The sequence below is a fragment of the Sus scrofa genome, chromosome 3 (assembly GCF_054392235.1).
Source record: "Sus scrofa isolate SSC_HxYL_T2T_F1_AM1 chromosome 3, Sscrofa_HxYL_maternal_Yorkshire_Landrace_v2.0, whole genome shotgun sequence".
NCBI lineage: Eukaryota > Metazoa > Chordata > Mammalia > Artiodactyla > Suidae > Sus > Sus scrofa.
The window spans coordinates 138,116,768-138,144,383 of record NC_139385.1 but is presented as its reverse complement, the minus strand read 5'-3'; the positions used below and the strand labels follow the sequence as shown (position 1 = coordinate 138,144,383).

The 27,616-nt window shown below is 48.2% G+C and overlaps 1 protein-coding gene and 1 pseudogene across 4 annotated transcripts in view; one reads left to right on the top strand and one right to left on the bottom strand.

Moving 5' to 3' along the window:
- The window catches only part of NOL10 (nucleolar protein 10), a 94,986-nt gene that overhangs the window by 45,455 nt on the left and 21,915 nt on the right, over positions 1-27,616 (bottom strand). For all 4 annotated transcript variants that reach the window (XR_014842555.1, XR_014842553.1, XR_014842554.1 and 1 more), the window contains exons 10-13: positions 24,054-24,132; positions 21,577-21,726; positions 18,806-18,872; positions 10,657-10,709 (exon numbers count right to left, since the gene is read on the bottom strand). Coding sequence is in view for 1 of the 4 variants with exons in the window: in XM_021087848.2 (XP_020943507.1) it covers positions 10,657-10,709; positions 18,806-18,872; positions 21,577-21,726; positions 24,054-24,132 (349 nt within the window). In the remaining 3 variants the exon portion in view is untranslated. The remainder of the gene's footprint in view (positions 1-10,656; positions 10,710-18,805; positions 18,873-21,576; positions 21,727-24,053; positions 24,133-27,616) is intronic.
- LOC146404966 (small ribosomal subunit protein eS12 pseudogene) lies at positions 22,526-22,952 on the top strand (annotated as a pseudogene).

Sequence of the window (27,616 nt, the reverse complement as noted above, 5' to 3'; positions counted from 1 at the left end):
ACCTCACATGGGGTGACTTTCTCTTAGGAACTATTTTCCTGACTCCCAAAAACATGCCTCCGCTAGGATGACACCTGATAACACAACTCCTGAACTCTTCTCTGAGCTTCTCTAATTCTCGATCTAAGAAGTATTTCTCAGTGAGCATTCAAGATCGCCCCTTCACTGCACCCCGTGCCCCCCTCACATGAGGAAGCACTGCCAACATTCTGCTTAACCTTTACGCCTTTGACCGACAGCTGAACAAAACCCCAGACCTTTTTCACAGCGCTGCTAAGCCCCATCGCACTCACTCGGAACTTGCCAACTGTATTTTTGAAGTCTTCTCCGACCCTGTCCACTGCATTTAATATTTCTGAATTGTAACTGCACGGGTTTAACCTCTTACATAGAGACCAGGTTCTAGAGTCAAGCAGGTAAGACTGAGTAGAACAGAATCGAGGCCAAAGGTGAAAATCCCTCTGGGAGGTTTTCAGCAGGTCTGAAGAGCAGGGAGTCCTCAGACGCTGGACCGGGATCAGATACAGTGGGCGACCTGCAGCGGGGACCTTATACCAAAAAGCCCTTTATCCTTAATGACCCGAGTCGCACTCAGTGTGGCAATGCTGGGAGGCACTGGGAACAAAAACCTTTTGAAGACAACCTTCAAGCAGCCCTTCTGAACAGCATTTCTCATCTCAACTACGAAACACAGAAAAGAACTGACTATTTTCTCAGGTCTCCCAAGAACGATACATATAACTGCGCCTTCCTAGATGCCCAGAAGACACAGTGGCTGCCTGCATTCAGTGGATGCTTTAGCGAATCAGGACCAAATTCTCTTAGCTGAGAAACGACCTTCTGCCTTAAGTTCAATGGAGACTCAGGCCCATGGGGTGGGCTGGGCAGGGCTGCACCCGCTCCCCAGCCCCAACACCTCGAAAGACTTCTACTTAAATGAACCTAAGCCAAGTGAGCATAACATAGGAATTAAGTGAAAATCTAATCAACAGCCACTAAGATATTCCCAAACATAAACAAAATGTAACATTAGCAAGAATGCCTCTGACGAGTTCCCATCGTGGCTCAGCAGAAATGAATGTGACTAGCATCCATGAGGACACAGGTTTGATCCCTGGCCTCGCTCAGTAGCTTAAGGATCTGGAGTTGCCGGGAGCTGTGGTGCAGGTGGCAGATGCAGCTCAGATCTGGTGTTGCTGTGGCTCTGGCATAGGCTGGCAGCTAAAAGCTCAGATTCCACCCCCAGCCTGGGAACCTCCATGTGCCCTGGGTGGGGTCCTAAAAGACCAAAAAAAAAAAAAAAAAAAAAAAGAAGAAGAAAAGAAGGAAGGAATGTCTCTGAGTGAGACTATAGTTGGTGTTTTCACCTTTCCTTCTGATATTTAAACATTTTTTTCAAATTACATGTTATTTTTACATTCACACACAAAACCCACTTTTTAATGCTCTCCAAGAGTTTATAATAACATAGGGAAACATTAATTAAGTGGGGAAAGAAGCAAGATATGAACCCATATCAACAATATTGAAGATGAAAACAATGGAAAAAAATACGGTGAAATGTTAAAGTGTGTTTGCCTTTGGATGATGGAAGACTGAAGTTTTCTTCCGCTTGTCTTTATTTGCCATTTTCTACAAAGTGTGTGTTTTGACGATAGAACATGGGGAAATGGATCTCACTTTTTTTTTTCTGGCTCCCCCCACCCGGTATGTACGCTTCCCGGGCCAAGGATCAGATCAAAGCCACAGCTGTGACCTAAGCCACCGCTGGGTCTACACTGGATCCTTAACCCGCCACGCCGGGCTGGAGATGGAACCTGCGTTCCGGCGTTCACGAGATCCTGCCCATCCCACTGCACCACAGCGGGAACTCCTGGACTTCACTTTTAAAAGTCAGATTTTTAATATCAGTAACCAGGTTTCATCGCTGCTTTCTGTTTCAATAACGACACAACCAATGGTGTTCAATGGTTCTTCCTCAACCTCTATTTTACATAATGTGTAACAGACTGAACGATCCCAAATCACACGTCTGAAGCCATTTTCCTCACTCATAGCTATGATTTTGTCACTGCCTTTTCAACACAGCTTTATTTTGCTCAATATCCCATTCCTCCTATAAGCTACATAAAAGCTCATGTCCATTTAATGCTAAATATGCCCTCTGCTACTGGACCCATCAAATTCCGCTCATTTCAAGAAAGCGAAACAGTAACGACCAGCTGAGCGTGCCTCTCTCCCAGGACTAAGTACGTCTGCACACAGCTGCCTCAGGCACCACTCTTCCTTTGCAGCTCAAGAAACCACGGCTCAGATGGCAAAGTGACTGATTCAAGGTCACAAAATCTTCAAGTGGCAAAGGTAGTATTCGAACTCAGGTCAGACTCATCTCAACCTTCTCTGCTGGCCCAAATTCTCTCTGCTGTTTGTGTCATTTCTAGAAAAGGGGGGACAAACCTGTCATTCACTATTTCACCTCCAGGTATGTGCTCCGATCAAAAGACGAAAAGAACACCAAGTCCCTGACCCTAAACTATAAAACTAAGACGGGCAAGATAAAGTCTACATAAAAAGGAGACACAGGGAGCTCCCGTAGGGGCTCAGTGGTTAACAAACCCAACTAGAAACCATGGGGACGTGGGTTGGATCCCTGGCCTCCTCGGCAGGTTAGGGATCTGGAGTTGCTGTGAGTTGTAGGTCGCAGACGTGGCATGGATCCTGCGTTGCTGTGGCTGTGGCTGTGGCCGGCAGCTGTAGCTCTGAAGCTCTGATCCAACCCCTGGCCTGAGAACTTCAGCATGCCTCAGGTGCGGCCCTAAACCCCCCCACCCAAAAAAAGAGAAAAAGGAGACATAAACTATCCACATGCAAAGGAGCCAGGTAATCGGGTAATCGCTGCCTGATCCTGCGGCCGCCCTCAGCACTCCCTGTCCCGGGACCTGCCCCTGCCTCTCGGCCTATCTGGTCATCACCTCCCCAGCCCAGCCCCACCCCAGCGGCAAACTCCCAGCAGGGGGTGCCTGGCTCCTGGCACAATGCCCGCGGCATCCTTGCTGAAGAAAGGAAAGTACCGGCTGGTCTCCTACATTCACTTTTCTAACACAGGAAAAGACGAAAATATACCCTCCTGAGATTTTTAGACACTCATTTTTAAAACACCGTCAAATCTAATGTTAAGCTACACGAACATATTTACAATTTGGAAGGCTGATAAAAATACGTTCTCTTCCTCAGAGGCGCCGGTGAGGAGGAATTGCTAGAAAGCTGTGCTTGTGTTCGTAGGCTTTCTGGAAAATTATGCCAGAACAGATCCAGCAGTAATACTTGAAATACTGGCCTTGGAAAAAGATGCCAGGAGTTCCCATCATGGCACGGCAGAAAAAAATCTGACCAGGAACCATGAAGTTGCAGGTTCAATCCCTGGCCTCACTCAGTGGGTTAAGAAGGCTCTGGTGTTGCCATGAGCTGTGGTGTAGGCTGCAGACTCGGCTTGGATCCTGTGTTGCTGTGGCTCTGGTGTAGGCCCGCAGCTACAGCTCTGATTTGACCCCTAGTCTGGGAACCTCCATTTGCCGCAGGTGCAGCCCCCAAAAAGCAAAAAAAGCAAAAAAAAAAAAAAAGCAAAAAAAACAAACAAACAGATGCCATCTCTGAGGGAGGGGACATAGTGGAAAGATCAAAAAGTAGACAGAAAATACCTCGATAACAGACACTCTTAACAGACCAGTGAAGCATTAGACTCACAATTTCAATTCACCACAGACGGAGCAGTCAAAATTGTTCAAATCAAAATCTCTTTGTTTTAGTCCCAAAAACTCACAGAGGAAAAAATACTGATGAAAAGACTGTGATACCCATTTTTAACTCTTTATTGAGTGACAATACCAAACTCTGCCCAAATGCAAATACCCACTTATTTACTACAACACTGTTCATGCCACTTCACAAAAACTGACTTCCGAATGTGACAAGTGTATTTCAAAAGCATCTCCTCTGACCAGCCCCCAAAACGAGGCAGCACTCACTGACCTCCTGTCTCCCTCGTGAGGACGGAAGCACGGGTGCTTCAATCTAAACCAGACTAAGCCCTGCGGAGAGGAGCAAGTGACCCTGGCAAGGGTGCCTGAAGACCGCGGCTCTTCTGCAGGCCTTCGGCCTTGGTGAGCCCCAACTCACTGAAGTCAAGAGACGTCAGGACATTCATTAGACTGAATCTTCTGTTACATCAAGTGTGGCTACGTTTCACTCGTCTTTTGCACTCCCTTAGGCTCTCTGTGCCTTTGTGAAGACAGGCGGGTGTGTGTTACAACTGAATGAAGCAAGTATCCTTGAGGTTTTATGCCTAATACATCTCACTCGGCAAAAACAAGAGTTTAGCAGGTTTTATGTGTTATGCTGGATCAGTTCAAATGCCATTTCCCAACAGAAACAGAAGCACTAGTGCAGGTTAAATATAGTCCTTTATGTTTTTAACTCTGCCCTATGGGCGCCAAAAGTACTTTTTAAATTTAAAATATAGTTTTAAATTGAATAGTAAATGTTAAAATATTTCACTAATATATTTTGTGGATTCATTATAAAGGATATGAATCAATGCAAACAGTATGAGTATTTTTTCCCTAAGAAAAGCTTTTAAAATAAAATACCTATCTGCCAATATTGAAAGTTGGGTTCACCTCTAGCCAGCAAGGCTTTCTTTCAGATTTGAAGGTGAAATCAAAACCCCTACAGACAAGCAAAAGCTAGGAGAAACCAGTGCCATCAAACCAGCTTTACAACAAACACTAAAGGAACTTCTCTAGGTGGGAAGAAAAGGCCACAACTAGAAAGAGGGAAATTACAAACGAGGAGGCTCCCCAGTAACAGTAAAGGCGAACATCAGTGAAGGTAGGAGATCCTCCACACACACGTGCCACCAAAGCAGCCACTGTGAGCAGAGGAGGGACAAACGCAGGACCCTGGAACTGCATTTGCAATGAAGAGACCAGCAACTTAAAGCACTCTTGTGTGTATATATAGACGCCTACATCAAAACCTCATGGTTACCACCAACCAAAAATTGACAATAGATGCAATTCGAACACAGCACTAAAGATAGTCATCAAACCACAAGAAAAGAGAAGAAAAGGGGGAAAAAAAAGGCCAAGGGATAAAGGGCCAGAGAAGATCAACAAAACCAAATCCAAAACCATTAACAAAAGGGCAATAAGAACATACCTATCAATAACGACCTTAAATGTCAATGGACTAAATGCTCCAACCAAAAGGCACAGACTGCCTGAATCGATACAAAAACAAGACCCACATATATGCTGTATAAAGAAAATACGCATACACACACACAGGAATATTACTCAGCCATAAAAAGGAATAAAATAATACCATTTGCGGCAACATGGATGGGATCTAGGGAGATACTAAGTGAAGTTAGTGAAAAACAAACATCATATGATATCACTTATACGTGGAATCTAAAAAAAAAGACACAAATGAAGTTATTGCAGAACAGAAGGAGACTCACAGACTCCGTCAACAAACTTCGGGTTCCAAAGGAGACCTCTGGGGGGGGCGGACTGGGGATGTGCAATTGGCACATGCGCACTGTATACCGAGTGCCCGGCCGGTGGGGACCTGCTGTGCAGCACAGGGACCTCGACCCTATCAATAGTCTGTGATCATCTGTGTGGGAAAAGAGTCTGCAGGAGAAGGGATGTGTGTCTCTGTGTAACTGAATCCCTTTGTTGTACAGCAGAGATGATCACACCTCGTCAATCAACTCTACGCTTTTTAAAATGGGAAAAAAAAAGAAAGCTGGGTTCAGTGACACCGCATATAATCTCTATAGTGGCTTAAGTTTACATGTTTTAAGAAAAACAGACAAAAAGACAAAACAAAACCTATATCCTCAATCAACTTCCATTCTAATTCAAATAGCTCCCTAAACAAATGATTATTCTCTTCTCCTCCAGCTTACACACCCACACAGACCATCAGGCAAGCACGCGGTCCAGTCTCCCATAAGGAGCAGTTTCAGGTGCCCAGGGCCCCCGGGGGCCCGGGCGCTCAGGAGCCTTTCCAACTGCAGTACCGAGCACATGGGCAGCAGGTTTCAGGCTGGGTCACAGGACTTGGATTCAGTCTGGAGCCTACACAGTTGCTGAAGGTGTTAATTAGGAAGAACTAAGCTCCAACTAAATTACATTTCAGAGGAAACCAAACTTGAAACACTATCTCTGGCATTAGTCCTGGAAGCTGCAGTTGAATTATGCCCTGGAATTTAAAAAGCAAACAAACAAACAAAATAACAGAGAGCATATAAATCAGGGACTGCGTTTAATCTAAAAGATGTCAAGTATTCAAGAAAGATGGGATCCGAGAGAAAGGCAAACATTAACAAGTGAAAGAACATTAGGCGGTCTTCATTTTCCGCACAGCCCCAGAGCAGGGAAAAGTAAGTTTTCATACCTGATTTCTAAGATGGCAAAATACAAACCACGGTCCAGATCGCCTATATCTGGCATGAATTACCTATTACACACATGCTTCCCTGGTTCTACAGGCCTCAAATAAAGCTTTGTGCCAAACAGCTTGGCAAGGCTGATAAAATCTTATGAAGAATGGCAGGCTTTCAGGCCCCCGAGCTCTCTTCGCTTTGAAGAGCATCACGAAGCACAGGTCCAAGAACAGACGGGTGGCACTCTAAGAGGTCCCTCCGGGCCAGGCAGCGGGGCAGAAAGGCCGGCCAGGAAGGACCACCTCCGCGCACGCCGCTGCGCCGCGCTTAGCTGGGCGAGAGCAGCTCCGCTCTGACCCCCGCGCTCCGTGGCCCGGGAGCGGCTCTGGACTGCTCCCGACGGCCCCGGGTTGAATCTGAGTTAGAGCTGAAACTAAAAAGGTCTTACAAGATGAGCTAACGTGGGTCAAGAAAGCAGCTTCTCAACGCCCGGCCAGCCTGCGGCCCCGCTCCCTCGTGCTCGTTACCAAGTTCCCGGGACTTGGACGAGAAGAGCGCCCTCCGAGGAGCGGCCAGAGCAGGGCTCCTCTGGTTCTAAGCCGCCATCAGGGAGATAACGAAAACTGTCCGAGGCAATTTTAGTACCTTGGAATCAGTATTTCTAGGGTTAACCGAAGAAACCAGAAAGCAAACTCGTGTGTAAAACCTTCACATACATAACATCATGGGTGCAATGAAAGGACACGCAGATAAATATCAGCAGTGCTTCTACGACGGTCAAGGTGAGACAGGGTGGCTTCCATTTTCTCCTCCCGCCCAACCCCTGGAGAAACGGGAACACGCGTGCATGGTCTGCAGAAGCAAAAAGGCTGCGCGTCCGTTCCTTTTCAAGGTCGTCTCATAAGATGCTGAACAGGGCACCAAAGAGAAGGCCAGTTCAACACTCCCCCAGGGAGTGACATCTGCAGCCTCCACGCTCTACCTCCGAGAACCTTCTCCTTCCCACAGGTGAGTCTACACCCTTGGGACACTGGGAAAGGCTCCTGGATTCAAGACGCCACCACCTTAGAGGCGGCTGCTGAAGATCAAGACCGAGGAAGCGCTCCTAGGAGGAAGCGCTCCTAGGAGGAAGCGCTCCTAGGAGGAAGCGAAGAGTCCCGAGCCGGGAGCTGTGAAGGCCGGGGGCAAGCGGGCCTAGCCCCCTTTCCTGACGCTCCCCAAGGGGCTGAGCTGGGAGGCGGCCATCCGTGCTGGGCGGAGGGAAGGCACCGCCCGAGCCCTGCACACAGCTGCGCCGAGGACACCCCGGACACGCCACCTGGCCATTCGAGGATAGCGAACTTCTGAAATGACTGCCTCTAAAACATCCCAGAACCCCCAGAGCTCCAAGCACTAAAAAGGGAGGCCTGGCAAAGGTAACCCAGGCACCAGCTCTCCTGTAGATTACCACAGCCTATTCCTGCAGCTCCCGGACCAGATCCCACTGAATCCACTCTCCGGGCAGCAGCCAAAACAATCCTCCAAAGCTGCAAGTCTGATCCCACCACTCTCCCGCCGAGAACGGCTGTGGGGCTGCCAGCCCGCATCTGCCCTGCTCCCCTAAGGGCATCTCCCCAACCTGAGCCCCGATCCCGCCCCGAACCCCTCCCAGCCTGCCAAGGGGCATCTCCCCAGCCTGAGCCCCCATCCCTCCGGCTGCAAGCTCGCTCTCGTGGATTCCCTTCTCCCTGATCCTGGCACATGATGTGCCCTCTACTCCCAAGACCCTCTCCCGTTCTGCGCCCCGCCCTCTTCATCCACACGCAGAGCCATCCTCCTGGTCTCCCCTTGGAAATCACCTCCTCTGGGAAGGTTTCTCCGAGCATCCCCGACACGCCCCACCAGTTCCCAGCCCCACTGTGGGTTCAGTGCTCCTCCTCCCAAGTGCTCTGCAGTACCTCGCCTTACTTCCGTTACAGCAGGCATCACACTGGCCTGAAATTGCCTACTTTTTGTCTTATTCCCTAATAATGAACTCCTTAAAGAAAGGGGCAGTGCCCTATACACTGTAATATCACCAGCCTCTGGCACTGTGCCTGACACACAGTTGGTCCATAAATATTTACTGACAAGGAAAGATACATAAACTGATAGAAAGTGATATCTAAACTAATGGAGCAGGATCTGAGAGTCCGGGGGTGGGGGAGAAGGAACAAAACACAATTTAGAAAAATGGAAAGGCTGCTGTTTGAATGGCCTTCATCTCATCATCAACCAAAAGAAACATCTCAAAGTGCTTTCAGTAACATGTCAGGTTCCTAAAAGCCCAGCAAAGCAACATCAAACACAATACTCTTTCTTTTTGGAAAGACGCACATGGTTGAGCTATTTCAAAAGAACTATCACAGGAGTTCTCCTGTGGCACAGTGGGTTAAGAACCTGGTGGTGTCACTGCACTGGCTTGGGTCACTGCTACGGCACAGGTTAGATCCCTGGCCCGGGAACTTCCACATGCCACAGGTGTGGCCAAAAAAGAAGAGAACTATCACAAAAACAAATAAATGGCACCTAATCAAACTTAAAAGCTTTTCACAACAAAGAAAACCATAAACAAATAAAACGGCGGCATGGGAGAACATATTTGTAAGGGCTTAACCTCCAAGATACATAAACAGCTCAACAACCAAAAAAACCCAAACAACCCAATTGAAAAATAGGCAGAAGAACTAAACAGACATTTCACCAAAGAGGACACACAGACGGCCAACTGGCACATGAAAAGATGCTCAATCACTAATTATTAGAGAAATGCAAATCAAAACTAATCACACAGGTCAGAACGACCATCAGTAAAAAGGAATACAAGTAACAAACGCTGGAGAGGGTGTGGAGAAAAGGGAAGCCTCCTATATTGTTGGTGGGAATAGAAGTTGGTGCAACCACTATGGAACACAGTATGGAGGTACATGCACCCCTACGTTCATAGCCAAAACTTGGAAACAACCTAAATGTCCCTCAACAGAAGAATAGATTAAGAAGATGTGAGAGATACACATGTACACAATGGAATACTACTCAGCCATAAAAAAGAACAAAATAATGCCATCTGCAGCACCATGGATGCAACTAGAGATTCTCATACTAAGTAAAGTCAGAAAGAGAAGGACAAGTACCACGTGGTCTCACTAACCTGTGGAATCTAAAATACGCCACAAATGAAGCTATTACAAAATAGAAACAGACTCACAGACATAAAGAACAGACTTGGGGTTGCCAAGGAGTGGTGGGGAGGGAGGAGGATGGACTGGGAGTTTGTGGTTAGTTGACACGAACTACTGTATTTAGAAGGGAGAGACAACAAGGTCTTACTGCATACAGCGCGGGGAACTCTAGCCAGTATCTCGGGATGATGCATGACGGGAAAGAATGCAAAAAGAGTGTATATGAGCATGTAACTCTGTCACTTTGTATACAGCAGAAATTAGTACCACACTGTGTACCAACCAGGCTTCAATAAATGAATAAGTAGTAAAGGCCACAGGCCCGTCAGCCTCTCAAAAAAAGGAAGCATCATCAATGTGAAGAATTTCCCCGTCTGCAGTCCGTCCCCCGAGGTCTGACCTTTGACACCCCCACCCTCTTCTCCCCAAATCCCAGAAGAGGAAGACGTTTGCCGACCGTAACCTAATGCTCATTTTGTACTCTACGCTTCTCATCTTAGGTAAATGCAGGGAAGCTTCTGGCATATGTCAGAGAAGAATTCTTCAAGGAAGGAAAGAGGGACAAGACGGCAAACCGCGTGTCCTCACTGACCACGGCCGTCTATGAGACGGCCTCTTACATGCAACTCATTTTTAAAAGAAACTAACTGCAGTGAGATGATGGCAGGCATATGAGACTTGTGTTTTAGAGGATTAGATCTCCTGATCTCTAGGAGTTGAAAGCTGAAGATTCTGAAACACTTGGAAACAAAAAACAAATGTCAATCTGAACAAAGATGAGTGTCTACTATCTATTTTGATGGGACAGTAAGTAGTTTCCCATAAAAGAATGGTTCAGCATCATCTTACTGGCTCCAGGAAGCAAAGCGAATTTACAAGTGAGCCACTGTGTCTAATTTACACAGCCACATGCAGACTCGAGGTCCCTTAACACAGCCAGTTTAGAAACACAGTATCTCTGCTGGTCCTATTTTTAGCGTAACTCCTTTCTGTATTACTTACCGGAATGTAATAGATGCCCATCTTGGGAGATTCGTTGGCAGTGAGAAGCATCCCTAAAAATAAACACAATGAAAAAGGTAAACACACGGGGAAAAGAAACGTTCCCTTCTCTGTTTCACATGTGGCAGTGTGGGCGATGCTCGGAACAGGGCGTAGAGAAGAGCCGGGCCGGCAGCCAGGCACCGTCGGAGTCAGGTCCCTGACCCTCTGAGACAGGGTACCTTAAGTATCAGGAAGACCAGCTTCCCCATCTGCAAAGTGCCCAGGCCAGACTGGTTAGTGACCAGCTGGTTCCCACCATAAAGTGCTCAGGTCTGGTTAAAGTTTGCCGTCATTTTTAAGAGGGCACGTTTTAAGCTTCAGGCATACAGATAAAATGTAGTTTTGATGTACTACATTTGATTATGATAATAACAAGGAAGTTAAGAAACAGCTTCTGGGAGTTCCTGTTGTGGCGCAGCAGAAATGAATCAGACTAGTATCCATGAGAATGCGGGTTCGATCCCTGGCCTCACTCAGTGAGTTAAGGATCCGGCATTGCCGTGAGCAGTGGTATAGACTGAAGATGCAGCTCGGATCCCATGCTGCTGTGGCTGTTGTGTAGGCCAGTGGCTGTAGTTCCAATTCAACCCCTAGCCTGGGAACTTCTATATGCCCCGAGTGCAGTACTAAAAAGCAAAAAAAAAAAAGGCTTCTTTCTGTTAATCAGGAATCAAAGAACCAAGGTAAAAGTATTTCCCAAAAAATGTCACAGCAGAGTAGTACGTTTCCATTCAACTTTACACCCGAACAGAAAACAAAATGACTTAAGGGGAAATGCTATGTGTAGCTACATTGGAAAAGACCTGTAAGCATCTAACGGCCCTGGAGTTCCCACCGTGGCTCAGGGCAAATGAATCTGACTAGTATCCATGAGGACGCAGGTTCCATCCCTGGCCTTGCTCAGTGGGTTAAGGATCCGGTGTTGCCGTGAACTCTGGTGTAGGTCACACATGTGGCTAGGATCTGGCGTCGCTGCGGCTGTGGTGTAGGCCAGTGGCCTCAGCTCTGATTAGACCCCTAGCCTGGGAACCTCCACGTGCCACAGGTGCAGCCCTAAAAAGCAAGAAAACCAAAAACCAAAACAAACAAAAAACGCATCTAACACCCTTACTATCCAGAGATGATTCACTCACAAGGGATTTTTAACAGACTCATCAACCAGACTAGTGGTTAATAATTTCATCTGGGGATTAGTATTTTAAGAAAGTAAAAATGAAATAAAAGACAACTTCATGGCATTCAATAATGGTTTCCCTGTGACCCTGGCAGCAACGGTAACGTCTCCACATCATTCTTTGGTACAGACCAGAGTGCTCAGACTATCTCAGTCTTGTTCTCAGTTCTCAGCCACAAATGCAACCCACTCCTCCCTCCACCCCAGGCCCTTTATGGGCCCCCAGTCCTCGCAGCCCCTGTTCCAGAATGAGGCACTTGCAAAAAAACTGAAATCAGCAACCATGCAGGGAGTCCTTTACAATTTACAGAACTTTTATCTTAACACGCAACCTTTTGTGTTAGTGAACATGCAACAACTCTCAAAACAAATACCATCCTTATTTGTCAGATCATTAAAAAATAAAGCTCAAAGTACTGTCTCATCACAAGCTAGAGAATTTTGGAGCCAAAATTCACACTTAAGAGCCCTCGTTTATACTTTGGCAGATCAAATTACAGTCATTAAATAAATCTATTTATAAAATATAATAGAAGAATCCACAGAGGAAAGACATCTGAAATATCAGACTACATGGTCATAATTAAAGATACCAAATGTTAAGAACAATGATTTGATTCCATGATTTTAAATGCACTTTTCGTTGCTCTTCTGTTAATGCAAGAGCTTGTCAAAGGGATGATATTTAACGCTGTTAAGTGCAATAAAATGCTGAGATGGATGAGGTCCACTAACAGCCAGAAAGCAGGGACTCGGCGCTCCCTGAGCAGAAGCCCGGCGTGCGCAGAGACTGGGGGGGGGGGGGGGGCAAGCCCAGAACTGGGACCAAGCTCCACGAAGTACACACATGCACCACGAAGACACGCAAAGGAACAGACCGGGGCGGAGGAAAGCAAGAACATGCATCTAAATTAAAGCAAATCAAGAAGCAGAGACGTCCTCGATGCTGGTGGCCTCTATAAAGTCTTTCATCTGAACATTTTTCTCGCCCTGGAAACAAATGCTCACTGAGGTCGTATCAGGAGAAACCACCTCGACGGACTGCTGCTTCCCAAGCCTCTCGAACAGCACTGCAAAGCCTCTCCTAAACCGCTGGACATGACCGGAGGAGAAGGTCTGGGGACTTGGGAGACGTGTTACAACCAAAGAGAAGGTTCCTGCCAGAGACATCCCCTAAGCCTGGCTTCACTGGCGCAACCCTGGACGTTCGGCACGGAATGTTCTACGGGGAGACACCCACACCTACCAAACCACCGAAGAGGCGCTCATCTGATACGCGAAGAATTCCGACTGACTGCAGCCGATGGTCTCCTACGATGCAGCAGGACCTCACGTGGCCACATACAGACCATGACACAAGCTGACCCACCACCAAACTAAAGCGGTAAAGGTCAGGACGGACACCAGCTATAAAGGAGAAAAATAACTTCACAAAGCCCAAAGAATATTCGACGTTTCTAACAAGAAAGAAGCAGGAAAACCACGCCAGGGAAAGAGTTGGTTCGGCAGAAACTAAGACGATCACAGGCAAGAGGGAAGCCAGCGGGCTACATCCACAGGTAAGAAAGTAGCCTCAAACTCAGGTAATTTACTCAAGGTCCCCAAAAAGCTAGCAGGAGGAGTAGCTGATATTCTACTGACGTTAAAACCCATGGCACGTGGGCCCTAAAACTCCAATAACAGCTAAGAGAGAATGGAGAGGCTCCCCACACGAGCAAATAAACCATGAAAAAGCAGACACAGCAACAGGAAAACATTTTCAATAGAATGTCGAATTGAAAGGCAAGACAATTACATACGTAGTGTGAGGACAATTTGAAAACATGAATGCCTGATTAATGTGACAAGAATTTCTCTAATGAAAATGATACTCATGAAGAGATTGTAAATTTTCCCTTTAAATTTCTCTTATATTGATGTTTATTAGGGTTTCAACAGAAGCAATATGAATTTTGAGAGGGAAGGCAGGCGTTCTTGTTGTGGCTCAGTGGAAAGGAACCCAACTGGTATCCATTAGGACGCGGGTTTGATCCTGGCCTCGCTCATAGGGTTAAGGATCCAGCGTCGCCATGAGCTATGGTGTAGGCTGGCAGCTGTAGCTCCAATCTGACCCCTAGCCTGGGAACTACCATATGCCTCGGGTGTGGCCCTAAATAAATAGCAGTTCCCATCATGGCTCAGTGGTGAGTGAACCCGACTAGGAACCATGAGGTTTGGGGTTCGGTCCCTCGCCTCGCTCAGTGGGTTGAGGATCCAGCGTTGCCGTGAGCTGTGGTGTAGGTTGCAGACGAGGCTCGGATCCCGTGTGGCTGTGACTGCCGGAGGCCGGCGGCTACAGCTCTGATTAGACCCCTGGCCTGGGACCTCCATATGCCGCAGGAGTGGCCCGAGAAAAGGCAAATACATAAATAATAAATAAATAATAATAAAAAAATAAATGAAAGCGAAGGCAAAGGTCATCAGCCTCTGGAGTCAGGAGAACACGGCTGCGGGGGGAAGCAGCGGCGCAGAGGCCACGGCGCGCTGTGCGGGCCGCAGCGCTGTTCCCAGAGACAGAAGCGCGCACAGCTCTCCTCTGCCTGTGCTTCGAGGGCTCGAGGACTCACTGACGGTCACAGCTCAGAATCCAACAGCCCCTTAGGCTGCGACTAGTGCCCATGGGCTCTGGGGCCAGTGTGTGGACGGCGACTGAGCTGGGAGGTGCGGCAGCCGAGGGGAAGGACCTCCAAACCTACAGCCGGCTGACGCTGCAGCGAGATGCAACGTGCGACCCTTTCTCTACTTATGCCTTTTTATGGGATTTTACTCACATATTCGCCAGCAATGGGTTGGAAATTTGAAAGCCAAGCCCTGGTCCTGCACCAGACCCTTCTAAGCAGCACTGCAGCAGCTCTGTGCAGACAGGCCGGGAAGCTGCCTGCGCCCGAGGGCGAAGGCCGGGCGCTCCCACCGCAGTCACCGCTCCGTGCAGAGCGTGTGATCCACCGACCCGGGCACCCAGGGTCAGGCGGCCGACAGAACAGCTTTTCTCTCTGTACCCAGAGGCTGCCGACAGAGAAGAAAAGGCCTTTCACGGCGAACAGGACAGGCCGTCTGCAGCAGCCCTGGAAGGCAGGTGAGACAAGAGGCAGGCTCATGTATATAATTACGAGGCCTGAATTAGGTCTCTCGGCGCGGAAATCGCCTTTCCTCCCCACCAGGGCTTCGGGGACTCGCCATCCCGACTCCCCAGGGCGGGGCGGGGGCCTCTCGGGCCCCGACCTGCCGAGCGGCTGCCCCAGCAGCTGCCTCGGGGGGAGCAGCCAGAGCAGGTGCGCGGAGCCGGGAGGCGGGTCCGTTTCTCCGCGTCCTGAGCAGCCTTCGTACTAGAAACACATGACGAAACAGCACCCGTGATTTGGCGTTCATCACTCCCACATGAGTAAGTGAAAAGGTAAAGAAGGCAGGCCCCGGCTTTCCCCAACTGTGACTGAGCGCGCCGTGAGTAAGCACAACCCTCAAGAGCAGCGTTACAGGGAAAGGAGCGGAAAGCCGGGGCCGCCAGCCAGGCCTGGGAGCCAAGCGCGCCCGCCACAAACCCCAACGGAGCAGCGGAGGCCCCGCCTTCCCGGGCTTGCCAGCTCGTGCAATCGCCTCTTTGGCTGGGTTTCCTGTCTGATTAACCTCTTGCAAGTTATCTGACGGTAAAGTCTTTCCTCTGTCCAAACCTTCACTCTTAAAATTGCTCCCTCCAGAAGAGGGTACTTTGCAATGGGGAGATCGGGTGGCCACACAAAGGGAACCGCCCAGTCCACCTCTGGCTCTGGGATGGCGGGTGGGATGGGATGCCATCCACACGGAGGACCCAGCGCCCCGTGCAGCACCCTTGTCCGAAAGATCTAACCTACGGTGCATGAAGCCATTACAGTTAACTTCCATTTTGGAAAAAAAACCATCAGGGCCGGAGGAAGAAGCTGAAGCACATCTGGATGGCCTAGCGGTTTCGGATGCAGCGTCGTCACTGCCGTGGCTCGGGTTCGACCCGTGGCCCGGATGCAGCCCCCCAAAAAAGGACATCATAAAAAACAACCACAGGAATCCAGGACACAGGACCTCCTAAAAGACTACAGACCTGGTCATCATTGCAAAACTCAGTGTCATGGAAGAGGCAGAAAAAAGGATGGGAGACCACTCTGGTTTGAAAGAAACAAAAGGCCCAACAACTAAATGCAATTCACAACCTCAATTATATCCTAGTTCCAAAAAATGACCTGAAAAAGGCATGTGGAGGACAATCAAGGAGACGGTAAATGGACTGACGAAGGGGTTATCAGGGAGTGACCGTTCCCTTCGCAGGTGGGACAACGGCATCTTTGATGCTAGGAGAACACCTCTAGCATCCAGGCAGAGATCAAGGCTGCACCTGGTGCCCACAGCCTAGATGCCTTGCTCCTGCCCAGCATCCCAAACTGTCAAAGCTTTCTGCGTCCAGGCCAGCGCTGCCCAACAGAAATCTCGTGCGAGCCACATTTGTGACTTGCATTTTTCTGGGAGACACCTGTAAAAAAATCTTTGGAGTTCCTGGTGGTTCAGCAGGTTAAGGATCTGGCACCGTCAATACTGTGGCTCGGGCCACTGCTGGGGCACAGGGTTTAATCCCCGGCCCAGATGTGCCCCCAAAATCTTTTTAAACAGGTGAAGTTAATTTTTATATATTGACCAAAACGTGTTTACTTCAGCATGCAATCAATATAAAAAATTTAGGATTTACTTCACATTCTTTTTTTTTTTTTAATAAAATGTCTTTGAAGCCTGGTGTATATCTTACATGTAGAGCATGGCTCAATTCAGCTCAGTCACTCCGCAAGTGCTCGGTGGCCACACGTGGCTCCTGGCTCCCCAGCTGGTCGGCCCAGGTCGAGAACTTCTCTCTCTCTCTCATCCCTGTCTGTCCTCGTCAAACCCCCACTCCCTCAGTCCAGCTAAACTCTTGTTCCAACTTCAGTTTCACCTGGTTTTACTCCTGTTGGTGCTTACAGCCCAGACCCCGTTTCAGATCATTCAATATCCTCGCACTCGGACCCCGGCATCGAAGGCAGTAACTCCTGCACGCATCACAATGCGACTCACCTTCACAACTATGAAACCCTGTCCCAACTCTGGCCGATGAAAGGCCAACTACAAGGATGCAGAAGGCCACCTCTCCCTTGGGAGTGGACCATGTCGCCAAGACAGAGCCTGGGCTCCAGAGTCAGGAACGGCCGCCTCTCATCGAGACGCCGCAACACACCAGCTAAGTGACCAGCCCTGGGCAAAAAACAGCAGCTTTCTCTTCTCCAAAGATTTAAGAGGAGGGAAGGGGGGTGTGGGTGACAAGCGCCACCAACTACAAAGGGTTCTTAGAAAGATGACATGATACTGCCGCGTCCATCACTGAGACGGGCAGTGCAGCACCGCCCAGCGCCGAGTCCGCTCCTGCCTCCGCTTCTGTGCCACTTCGTACCTGCTAAGCGATGCCCTCGGCACCCCTTCCCTCTCGGCTTCTCTACTTCAGCCGCCGCTGGTTCTTTCACTGTCCCTGTCCACTCCCGGGAGCCGCCGGGCTGGCTCTTCCTTCTCGTTTCCCTCTAAAGGTCCTGCTCATGTCGGGTCTCCCCATTGTCCCCAACGGTCTCGTCTCCTTCATTCCCTGCTTCTCTGGGAAGTGACCTCTGTGGACCAAACCGTGTGTGCAGACCTGCTTTTCTACTGTCGCTGGACGTGGCTCCCAGGGGAAGGCTTCACAACCACTTTGGAAGCATGTTCCAAATAACACTTCTGGGCTCTCCCCCCAGACACCCAGGGCCAGTACCCCTGGTAGGACGCCAAGGACCCTGTCCTTTGTAAAAAGCTCCCAGGTCATACTGGTGGGCAGCCAGCTCTGAGACCCTCTGTGAGCCACTGCCTCCTCATATTCAAATGCTCCAAGAAAACAACCGTTCTCCCCAAAAGTGCTCCCAATCGCAGCCCAGAATATCGCCTCCTGCTCAGTTTAGTTCAGAACTGACCTCCTTTTACAAGATGGACAGAACAGCCTTCTGAAAGCAGGGTCGGAAGAGACCTCGACCACAAACAACGCCCGGCCATGCGGCATCTCCTTCCTGGACCCCGCCCACCCCACGGCCCGGGCCCCACCTGCCTCCTGCCTCACTCCTCCCAGAAGCCGCGGCAGCTCCACCGTGTATCCTGCTGGGTCCTAGGCCGTCCCTGCCCTCCTGACACTGTCCCCTCGTGTGGAGCTCCTCACCTCCAACTCTGCCCATCACATCTCACCAGCCCCGCAAACCCGGTACAAATAAAACCTCCCTGTCTCAGCTGACACCATCGCCCCCCATGCAGTCCCAGTGCTGTTTACACAGACAACAGAACTTCTCCCGCTCTGCCTCGCATCCCGCCATCAGAATTATCTGTGTACAACCCTGCTTGAGAATGGGAAGTATTCTCGTTTTCGCTCGTTCCCCAAAATTCTTGGAATTTGCCTGGAAGGTGTTGTTAAATCCTGAAACCTGCCATGTAATTTACTGAGCAGCAGGCACCAGCGAATGTACCAAACCCATGGCCTCATGAGCCTGGTGGATCATCAGGCAAATCCCTAACCTCAATTTCCACACACGATTACTAATCACATAAAAGGCTAAAAAGCACACACGAAAATAGCACCTCACCTGCCACCGACCTATAGACTGTTACCAGTTTCTACTAATAGCTGGGCTGGCTGAGAACTGAGTCACTGGCAGTGTCATTTTCTGAGTCATCCACACCACTTCCTGCTCTTAATTTTTTAAGAAAATATAATATCCAAGAATTGTCCCAACCAAGCCAAACCCTGTCTTAAGAAATAAAATGAGTTTGAAACCCAACAAGGCCTAGCCCAGATTTATTTCCCGGAAGAGCCCACTGCTGTGCATTGCATACCTGAGTTGGGATAGAGGCAGACATCATTAATGTCATGTTCTGGCTCCAAGGAAGTAAATATTTTTCCCTAAAAGAGTAAGCAAAAAGGAATGATTAAAACAGTCCAAGGAAAACAACTTTCGGCAACGTGATACACAGGAAAGAAGCTGAAGACCTCACCTAGCTCCCCTGCACCTCCTGACGTGAACAGAGAAAACCACCTCATTAGCCATGACAGCAGTGAAGGGGCGCTCCCACTGCGGGGCCGTGGTTTAAGGATACGGTGTGGCTGCAGCTGTGGCTTAGGTCGCAGCTGCAGCTCAGATTCAACCCCTGGCCCAGGAACTGCCATATCCTGCAGGTGTGGCCCATAAAATAAATAGATAGACAGATAAGCAAGTAAATAAAACCACAGAATTTAAGCACCAAAAAAATCTTAGAGAATTTCTTTCATCGACTTCTCAAATCCTCTCATTTTACAGACAAAGAAACAGAGGCCTGGAGGGAGAAGTGATTTATCTAGGAAAATGCAAACTTTTAAAGATAATGCCTACGCAACAGGAAAGGTTAAGTTTTAAAATAAAGTTGTACATCAACTTAAAAAAAAAATTCTCATAAGCTTAGAATTCCCACTGTGGCTCAGCGGGTTAAGAACCCGACTAGTATCCATGAGGATGCAGGTTCGATCCCTGGCCTCGCTCAAGGGATTAAGGAAAGCTGTAGTGTAGCATGGATTTGGCGTTGCTGTGGCTATGGCATAGGCCAGTAGCTGCAGCTCTGATTCAGTCCCTAAGCCTGGGAACTTCCATATGCCACAGGCGTAGCCCTAGAAAGAAAAAAAGAAAAAAAGATTCCCATAATCTGGAAAATACCTCTGAGTTACACATGTCCTCAACGAAACCAAAGAGATGATCAGCACGGGAAAATGAGGACACCAGGTGCCATGCCTGGGTCTCATGGGGACTTGAGGGGTCCAATAGGACAGCATGAAATGACTTACAAATCCTATAGGTACACAAAGAATTAGTCACTACATAGTGAAGGCCAAAGTATTTTTAGTTTAAATGTAGGAGAAACATGCTATGTTTTTAAAAATTAAGAGAAGTTAAGGAAAAGAAGAGAAGACGAGACGAAGATGGAAGTGGAGAGAGGTGACGAGAAAGATGAACAAGGAAAGCCAGTCCAGCACAACTGCGGCATTGGGGTCTAGGGAAGAAGGTGGGTTTCCTCATTTCTACATCACACCTACAGCAGCAACTACAACATTGTTTTCAGAACCGATGCTCAAGGCCTCCGCCAGCTCTCCTCTTGCATTTACTAGCTCATTAGGGCAGGCTCCCTGATGAAGTGCCGGAACAATTCAGACATTGATTTCTGGAGTTCCCGTCGTGGCTCAGTGGTTAACTAGGAACTAGGAATCCGACTAGGAACCATGAAGTTGAGGCTTTGATCCCCGGCCTCGTTCAGTGGGTTCAGGATCTGGCACTGCTATGAGCTGTGGTGTAGGTGGCAGATACGGCTCGGATCTGGCATTGCTGTGTCTGTGGTGTAGGCGGGCGGCTACAGCTTCGATTAGACCCCTAGCCTGGGAACCTCCATATGCCTCAGGTGCAGCCCTAGAAAAGACAAAAAGACAAAAAAAAAGAAAAAAAAAAAAAAAACCCACTGATTTTGTGCACAATGAAAAACACTAGCCGGGTTCCATCAAGACAATGAAACTCACACAGCTGCCTCCCTTTCGTCTCACATTCCTGCTGAAACAAAAAGTGGCTGCCCACCCCCCGCCTCTCGAAAATGAATTAAAAAGAAAAAAGGGACACTTTTGGAATAAAGATGCTAAGTTTGTAATCCGTAAATGCAAAGACTCGTAAAAGCAACTGCTCCGCCGAAGGACTCTCCTCCTATAGATGATGAGCTCACCTCCTACTGTTCTCGCAAAATACGCAGGATTTAAAAGGAAAAAGGAAAAGCCCAAGGAAGGTCAAAGCCAGCAGCAGAGGGTTTTGTTACTTTGTAAATGACACTGAGAAGGGGAGGGAGCACCAAATATTTTTAAGGAAATACTACTTGTAAGAAAAACACTGTAAGAAATGATTGTAAAGGTGTCATACCTAAAATTCAATGGTGTGAGATGGGAAAAGAGAAATTGAGACATAATAATACTGGGGTGGAACGAGCGGGAGTATGGCTCACAAAACTTTCCTAAGGTTGTAAGAGAGCCTCAAGATCTAGGGGTTTTGTTCACAAATCAATTTTTTTTTCTTTTTTTAGGGCTGTACCTGCAGCATATGGAAGTTCCTGGACTAGGGGTTGAACTGGAGCTGCAGCTTCAGGCCTACACCACAGCCACAGCAGCATGGGATCTGAGCCGCACCTGTGACCTATGCCGCAGCTCACAGCAGTGCTGGATCCTCAGTCTACTGAGCAAGGTCAGGGATCAAACCCACATCCTCATGGACACTGTCGGGTCCTTAACCCTCGGAGCTACAACAGGAACTCCAAGATCAATTTCTTTAAACAATGGTTTACTCTCTACCTAATATGTAAAAATGCATGCTAATTCTGGCAAATGAGGAAAATTTCTTAACAGGAAGAAGACACTCTTGACTGCTCTGAATATGAGTATTACCTGTATCTCTCCCGAAGTACCTGACTTCCAAAGAAGTTTCCAAATAGATAAGTTAGTACTTCTTTCTCAAGAACTCACATAACTCAAGACAGGCCACAGAAAAAAAAGGAACATTAGGAAAATGGGCAAATAAGTCATTTTAATAAGAAAAAAAAATACATACTGAGTTCTTATTCCACATTTTGATAATCCGTGAGTCGGCAGACAAAATCAAATCTAATGAATCTTGGAAATGAACTGATTTAATGGGCAGCCCATATTGGTGATCCTTAACTAGCAATGGTTTATCAGATCGAAGATCATACAACAAAACCTGAAAGGGAAAGAAAAATGTTATTTTTGTTTCAACAAATTATAAACATTTATTTAAAAAAAAAAAACAACCTTGGAGTTCCCGTCATGACGCAGTGGTTAACGAGGCTGACTAGGAACCATGGGGTTGCAGGTTCCATCCCTGGCCTTGCTCAGTGGGTGAAGGATCCGGCCTTGCCATGAGCTGTGGTGTGGGTCGCAGACTCGGCTCGGATCCCAAGTTGCTGTGGCTGTGGCGTAGGCCACAGCTCCAATCGACCCCTAGCCTGGGAACCTCCATATGCTGTGGGAGCAGCCCTAGAAAAGGTAAAAAGACAAAAAACAAAACAAAACAAAACACCAAAACCTCTGAGAACTTAGAATGATGGCTGCCGTTTGTTTCATCACCTTTTTTTGTCACCACAATGAATACCCTCACTCAAGACTCTAAAATCAGCCGGCAAAAATACTCCCGAAAAATCTCCTCGATTCCCCTTCCAGTACATGGCTTCGTGAATGCAATCCTGAGAGTAATTTCCAGGCACGCTGGGCGTGAGAACCGCTCAGACACAGCCAGCAAGGAGCCCAGAGGAAAGGAAAGCACACGCCAAGTCGTGTCACTCGGGAAGGAAGTCAAGAGGGCCATTCCGCACCAGGCACTGTCACAGCAACTGACGGGACCAAGAACCAGAGGCAGGATGCAGACAGGCCGGGGAGATTCAGGACAGACGGTGGAGCTCCCGCCCTGCCGGCCGCCCAGTCGCGGAGGCGGAGGCTCAGGTGGGCTCAAGACTCGGCTCCACCCGTAACCCGCCCCCCCCATGGCCCAGGAAGGCCCCACTGCTGGGTGGGGGGGTACTGGCCGTCGATACCGCTGTGTAAGAGGTGCCGAGGCCCGCCCTCACCCACGACGGCCCAGCACGTGCACTTCGCGAAGCTGCCGGAGCCTGAGACCCGCGCCGAGCCCGTCGTTGCGCGCTGGCCCCCAGCTGTGAGGGGCCGAGGCTCGTCCAGCTGGGGGGCCCTTGGCGCTGAGCAGCAGATCCACCTAATTAAGGTCTAGGATGACAAGAAACGAGGGAGCGGGTTGGCCTCCGCAAAGCCGACGGCCGGGGAAAGCTCAGCCAAGTGGCTGGTTGCCACTGCTCGGTGGTGGCGAAGGGCCACGGCAAAGGGTCTCAGGCCAAGGATGCCATCGAGGAGTACTTCAGACGCAAGAAACGACCAAACAGAAAAGCTGGCTCTTAAAGAAATCAGAAAAAGACAGATGGTGGAGGCAGGACTTTTGGGGGAGGGCAGAGGGTCTCTCCGAGCCGGGTCAGGACAGGCAAGGGTCCCGGAGAGCGGGACCTCAGCCCCAGGTGGCGGATCCTCTCTAGACCAGGACGGCCGAGGGAGAACCTCTACTGGCAACTGAGTTCAGCCCGGCACTGAGGTCAGAACAAACTCACGAGCCTGGGCTCTGCCCTGAAGGAAGACAGGAAAGACAACATCCACCCCGGGGCTCCTGCAGTCCAAGTCCTCAGACGCGCGCCTGCTGAGGGAGCTCCACTGATGGCGCTGCACGCAGGAAACCGCTAATAGCGCTGGGTCAAAAAAGAGGCTCCTTGAGCAAATATTTTTTGGATACTTACTTACGGAACACGCTTTTCACCTACAGGAATTTTCAGAGCCTTCAACATATACTGAAATACAGTATAAATCTGGCAGAGTAGGAAGGAATCTGGAGAATTCTAAACTTCTCTGACCACAGAACTCGGTTCCACACACTCTGAAAAGCATTGTTCTAACCACAGGCCAGAGAACATCGGGGGCATGTCCCACGGCAGCTTTAGCTCGAGAGACTCTCAGACCAACCATTAAGGCCAGAACTAGAATTTCTCAAGAGACTGAAAGAACACAGCCTGCCGGACAACCCTCTCCTCTGGCCAGAACAATAAGGCCTTATTTTCTGCTGCCTTAGCAACAGATATGTGAACGTTTCCCATGATACAAACCCGCCTCTAAAACAGTAACTGAAGGAGTTCCTGTCATGGCTCAGGGGAAACCAATCGGACTAGTATCCATGAGGATGAAGGTTCGATCCCTGGCCTCGCTCAGTGGGTTAAGGATGTGACCTTGCCATGAGCTGTGGTGTAGGTTGCAGATGCAGCTTGGATCCTGTGTTGCTGTGGCTGTGGTGTAGGCCAGCAGTTGCAGCTCTGATTCGACCCCTAGCCTGGGAACTTCCACATGCTGCAGGTGCAGCCCTAGAAAAAAAAAAAAAAACCACACACAATAATGTAACATAACACAGCATAAAATAAAACAGTAACTTGAGTGTGAAGTTTCTGACTTAAACATATTTACCTGCCCCGTGGATGTTCCAACTGCCATGGTCAAGGCACCATTAAATTTCAGAGCAGAGATTGTTGGTAAACTGTTTATCCTAAAAGGCAAAATATTCATGTTCCATGCATTTATGACCAAACTTGCTTCCAAGTAACAAATTCGTTTTTACTCAACACTTCAATTCTCATGGGAAAAGCACATTTCTAGTCTTCTGTTTAAAAGTTATCTTCTTTAAAAGCTCTTAAATATCCTCAAAGTAGGTACAAACAAAAAAATGTTTCTGAAAATATAAAACCAATTGAAAGCATCAGTACGCCAACACCTTTCACTCTGATTAAGCCAGGACATGGTATTTACAAAAACATCACCATTTTTGTTTAAGAGGAAATAATTTTCTAATTGGGCATGAGCATAACCATTTTCCTTCGGGGGTGGGGGGGCTCACCCACAGGATGTGGAAGTTCCCAGGCCAGGGAATGAACTCTCGCCACAGCTGTAATCAGAGTCCCAGCAGTAACAATACCAGATCCTTAACCTGCTGAGCCACCAGGGAACTCCCACCAATTTCATTTTTCAAGTTAGCAATGTCAAGTTAAAACAACAGACTAGTCCCCAGATGGGGACCTAGTACCTCTAAAAGTGACAGCATGATGGAAGTTCATGGCTACGACTCTGGAATAGGCTTCTCACTCACTCAGTAAGCAAGAGTAATGCTCCGTGGTGGAGAGGGCCCTGGGTGACAAGTCAGAAGTGGGCAGTAGTCCTGATTTCAATACCTATTGTCTCTGTGTCCTTGGACCAGGACCTACGGCCCAGGCCGCCACCTGCTGGCATCCACGAGTCTCTTACGCCACCTAAAGCCTTGGCCTGCACCCACAGGGAAGCGTCAGCGAGAGCCTGGAGGCCTCTCGGCCACATCACTTTCGGTCGATTCCTCTTCATTCATTTCTTGGTGCTCTAATTCCTACCAAGCTCTATTTTTACTTGATATCCTTGGGCTCCTTCTGACATTTTAATCTCACTGACACGGGACGGCCGCCTGAGGCTCCGGAGGGCGGGAGAAGGTGCATCTGCACGTGCGCGGCGACTGTTCAACTGCTGTTCCTTTCCCGTCAGGCAATGCGGCAACGGGTGCCCCAAGCCTTAAGAACACATGCGCTGTTTCATCCAGAAATCCAAACTCTTGATATTTTTTCTCAGGAAATAACCACAGATGTGACCGTGTGATTAAGGTGAAGCAAGAGAAAACCCTAAGTTTCCTTCGGGCACCAAGAGTGGCCTGTTTCTTAAAACAGACCTGTCTGTGTACACGCAAAAGTCATTTTTATTTCCTTTTGTGTATTCGTGAAACCGCTTAGTATCTTTTTACACTAAGTACAAATCATTTTTACAAAATAACTTTTTAAAACTTTTAATAAATAAAATAACCCCCATGAGTTCCCGTTGCAGCTGAGCAGGTTGAGAACCCAACTAGTAACCATGAGGATATAGGTTTGATCCCTGGCGTCGCTCAGCAGCAGCTCCAATTCAGCCCCTAGCCTGGGACCTTCCATATGCCCCAGGAGGGGCCCTAAAGAAACCAAAAAACCTCCCCCATGACATCATGACAGCTGAAAAATGCCCTATTCCCAAGGGCAAGAGGCCACTGAAAACTTTTGTACATCAATATTCAATTTTAAAAAGCAAAAGACCACAGAAAAGAAACTCATGGACTTGGAGAATAGACGCGTGGCTGCCAAGGGGGAGTGGGAGGGAGTGGGATGGACTGGGAGCCTGGGGTTAAGAGATGCAGACTATTTATTGCCTTTGGAATGGATTAGCAATGAGATCCTGCTGTGTAGCAGTGGGAACTATGTCCAGTCACTCATGATGGAGCCTGATAATGGCAGAAAACAGAATGGGTACATGTACAAGTAACTGGGTCACCATGCTGTACAGGAGAAAAAAAACTGTACTGGTGAAATAACAATTACAAAAAATTAATAAAAACAAACTACAACAAAAGAAAAAAACAAAAATAAAAACGCAAAAGAATAAATACGCCTATGTTTCAAGACCACACTTTTTTATTTTTCCTTCCTTAATTTCCTATGTTACTTCTACTACAGTCATTAAACTCAAAATAGAACTAGCCTTAGGACATACTGCAAATAACTCCTGCTGGCCTGCTTTCTTTTTTATTATTTTCATCTTTTTGTCTTTTTAGGGCCAAATCCACGGCATGTGGAGTTTCCCAGCCTAGGGGTCTAATCAGACCTGTAGCCGGCCTCTGCCACAGCCACAGCAACGCCAGATCCGAGCTGTATCTTCGACCTACACCACAGCTCATGGCAACGCCAGATCCTTAACCCACTGAGCGAGGCCAGGGATCGAACCTGCATCCTCATGGTTCCTAGTCGGATTCATTTCCACGGCGCCACGGCAGGACCTTCCCTGGCCTGCTTTCTTAAATGACTTTTTTAAGAAGAAACAATTATTGACAGAGCCTGTATTAGAACACGAGTCTCTTTATTCTAATTCAAAGACAAGCTGGGGAGTTCCCGTTGTGGCGCAGTGGAAATGAACTCGACTAGGAACCATGAGGTTGCGGGTTCGATCCCTGGCCTCACTCAGTGGGTTAAGGATCCGGCACTGCCATGAGCTGTGTAGGTCAAAGACTCTGCTTGGATCTTGCGTTGCTGTGGCTGTGGTGTCGGCTGGCAGCTACAGCTCCAATTCATCCCCTAGCCTGGGAACCTCCATATACCTCGGTTGTGGCCCTAAAAAGCAAAACTAAGTAAATAAATAATTAAATTAAATTTAAAGAAAAACAAAGACAAGCTGATATTTAAGAGAGAGAGAAAACTAAGCGCTCTGCTTCCTAGGGAGTGGGTCAATATCTTCCAGTTAAAACTGATTTCCTCCTTTCTAAAAATAAGGACGTTTCTGATTCATTTGCTCTCACATCTTCAAGATGAAATACGACCAAGCATTTTCCACGGGTTTATTCTAACAGAGTAGCTCATAAAATTCAGTAATCTGCATATTTATGTTTTATGAGTTTTTGTCTGTGTACATGTCACAATAAAAATGTCTAATTAGTTCTGAAAAGAAAAAGCAAATGTAGAAAGATGGAACTTTGCATTTTAAAATAGTATGACATATATTCTACATCATGATTAATGCAGCTGTTCCTCAGCATTACTTTAATAACACTCGGCAATAACAATCAGGAAGGAAATTCTCCTATACTCCATTTATTTATCTGTTATCTTTTCAGGGCAATGCCCACGGCATGTGGAAGTTCCCCATGAAGGGCTGAGTCGGAGCTGTAGCCGCCGGCCTGCACCACGGCCACGGCAATGCCAGATCCCAGCTGCATCTGCAACCTACGCCACAGCTCACAGCCACGCCCGATCCTTAACCCACCAAGCGAGGCCAGGGATCAGACTCGAGTCCTTATGGATGCTAGTCGAGTTCATTACTGCTGAGCCACAGTGGGAACTCCTTCCTATACTCACTTTAAGTGTCATAATTAAAAGATGGAAAAAATGAACTTTACTTGCCACAGAGGAAAACAATGTACATATTAGAAAGAGACA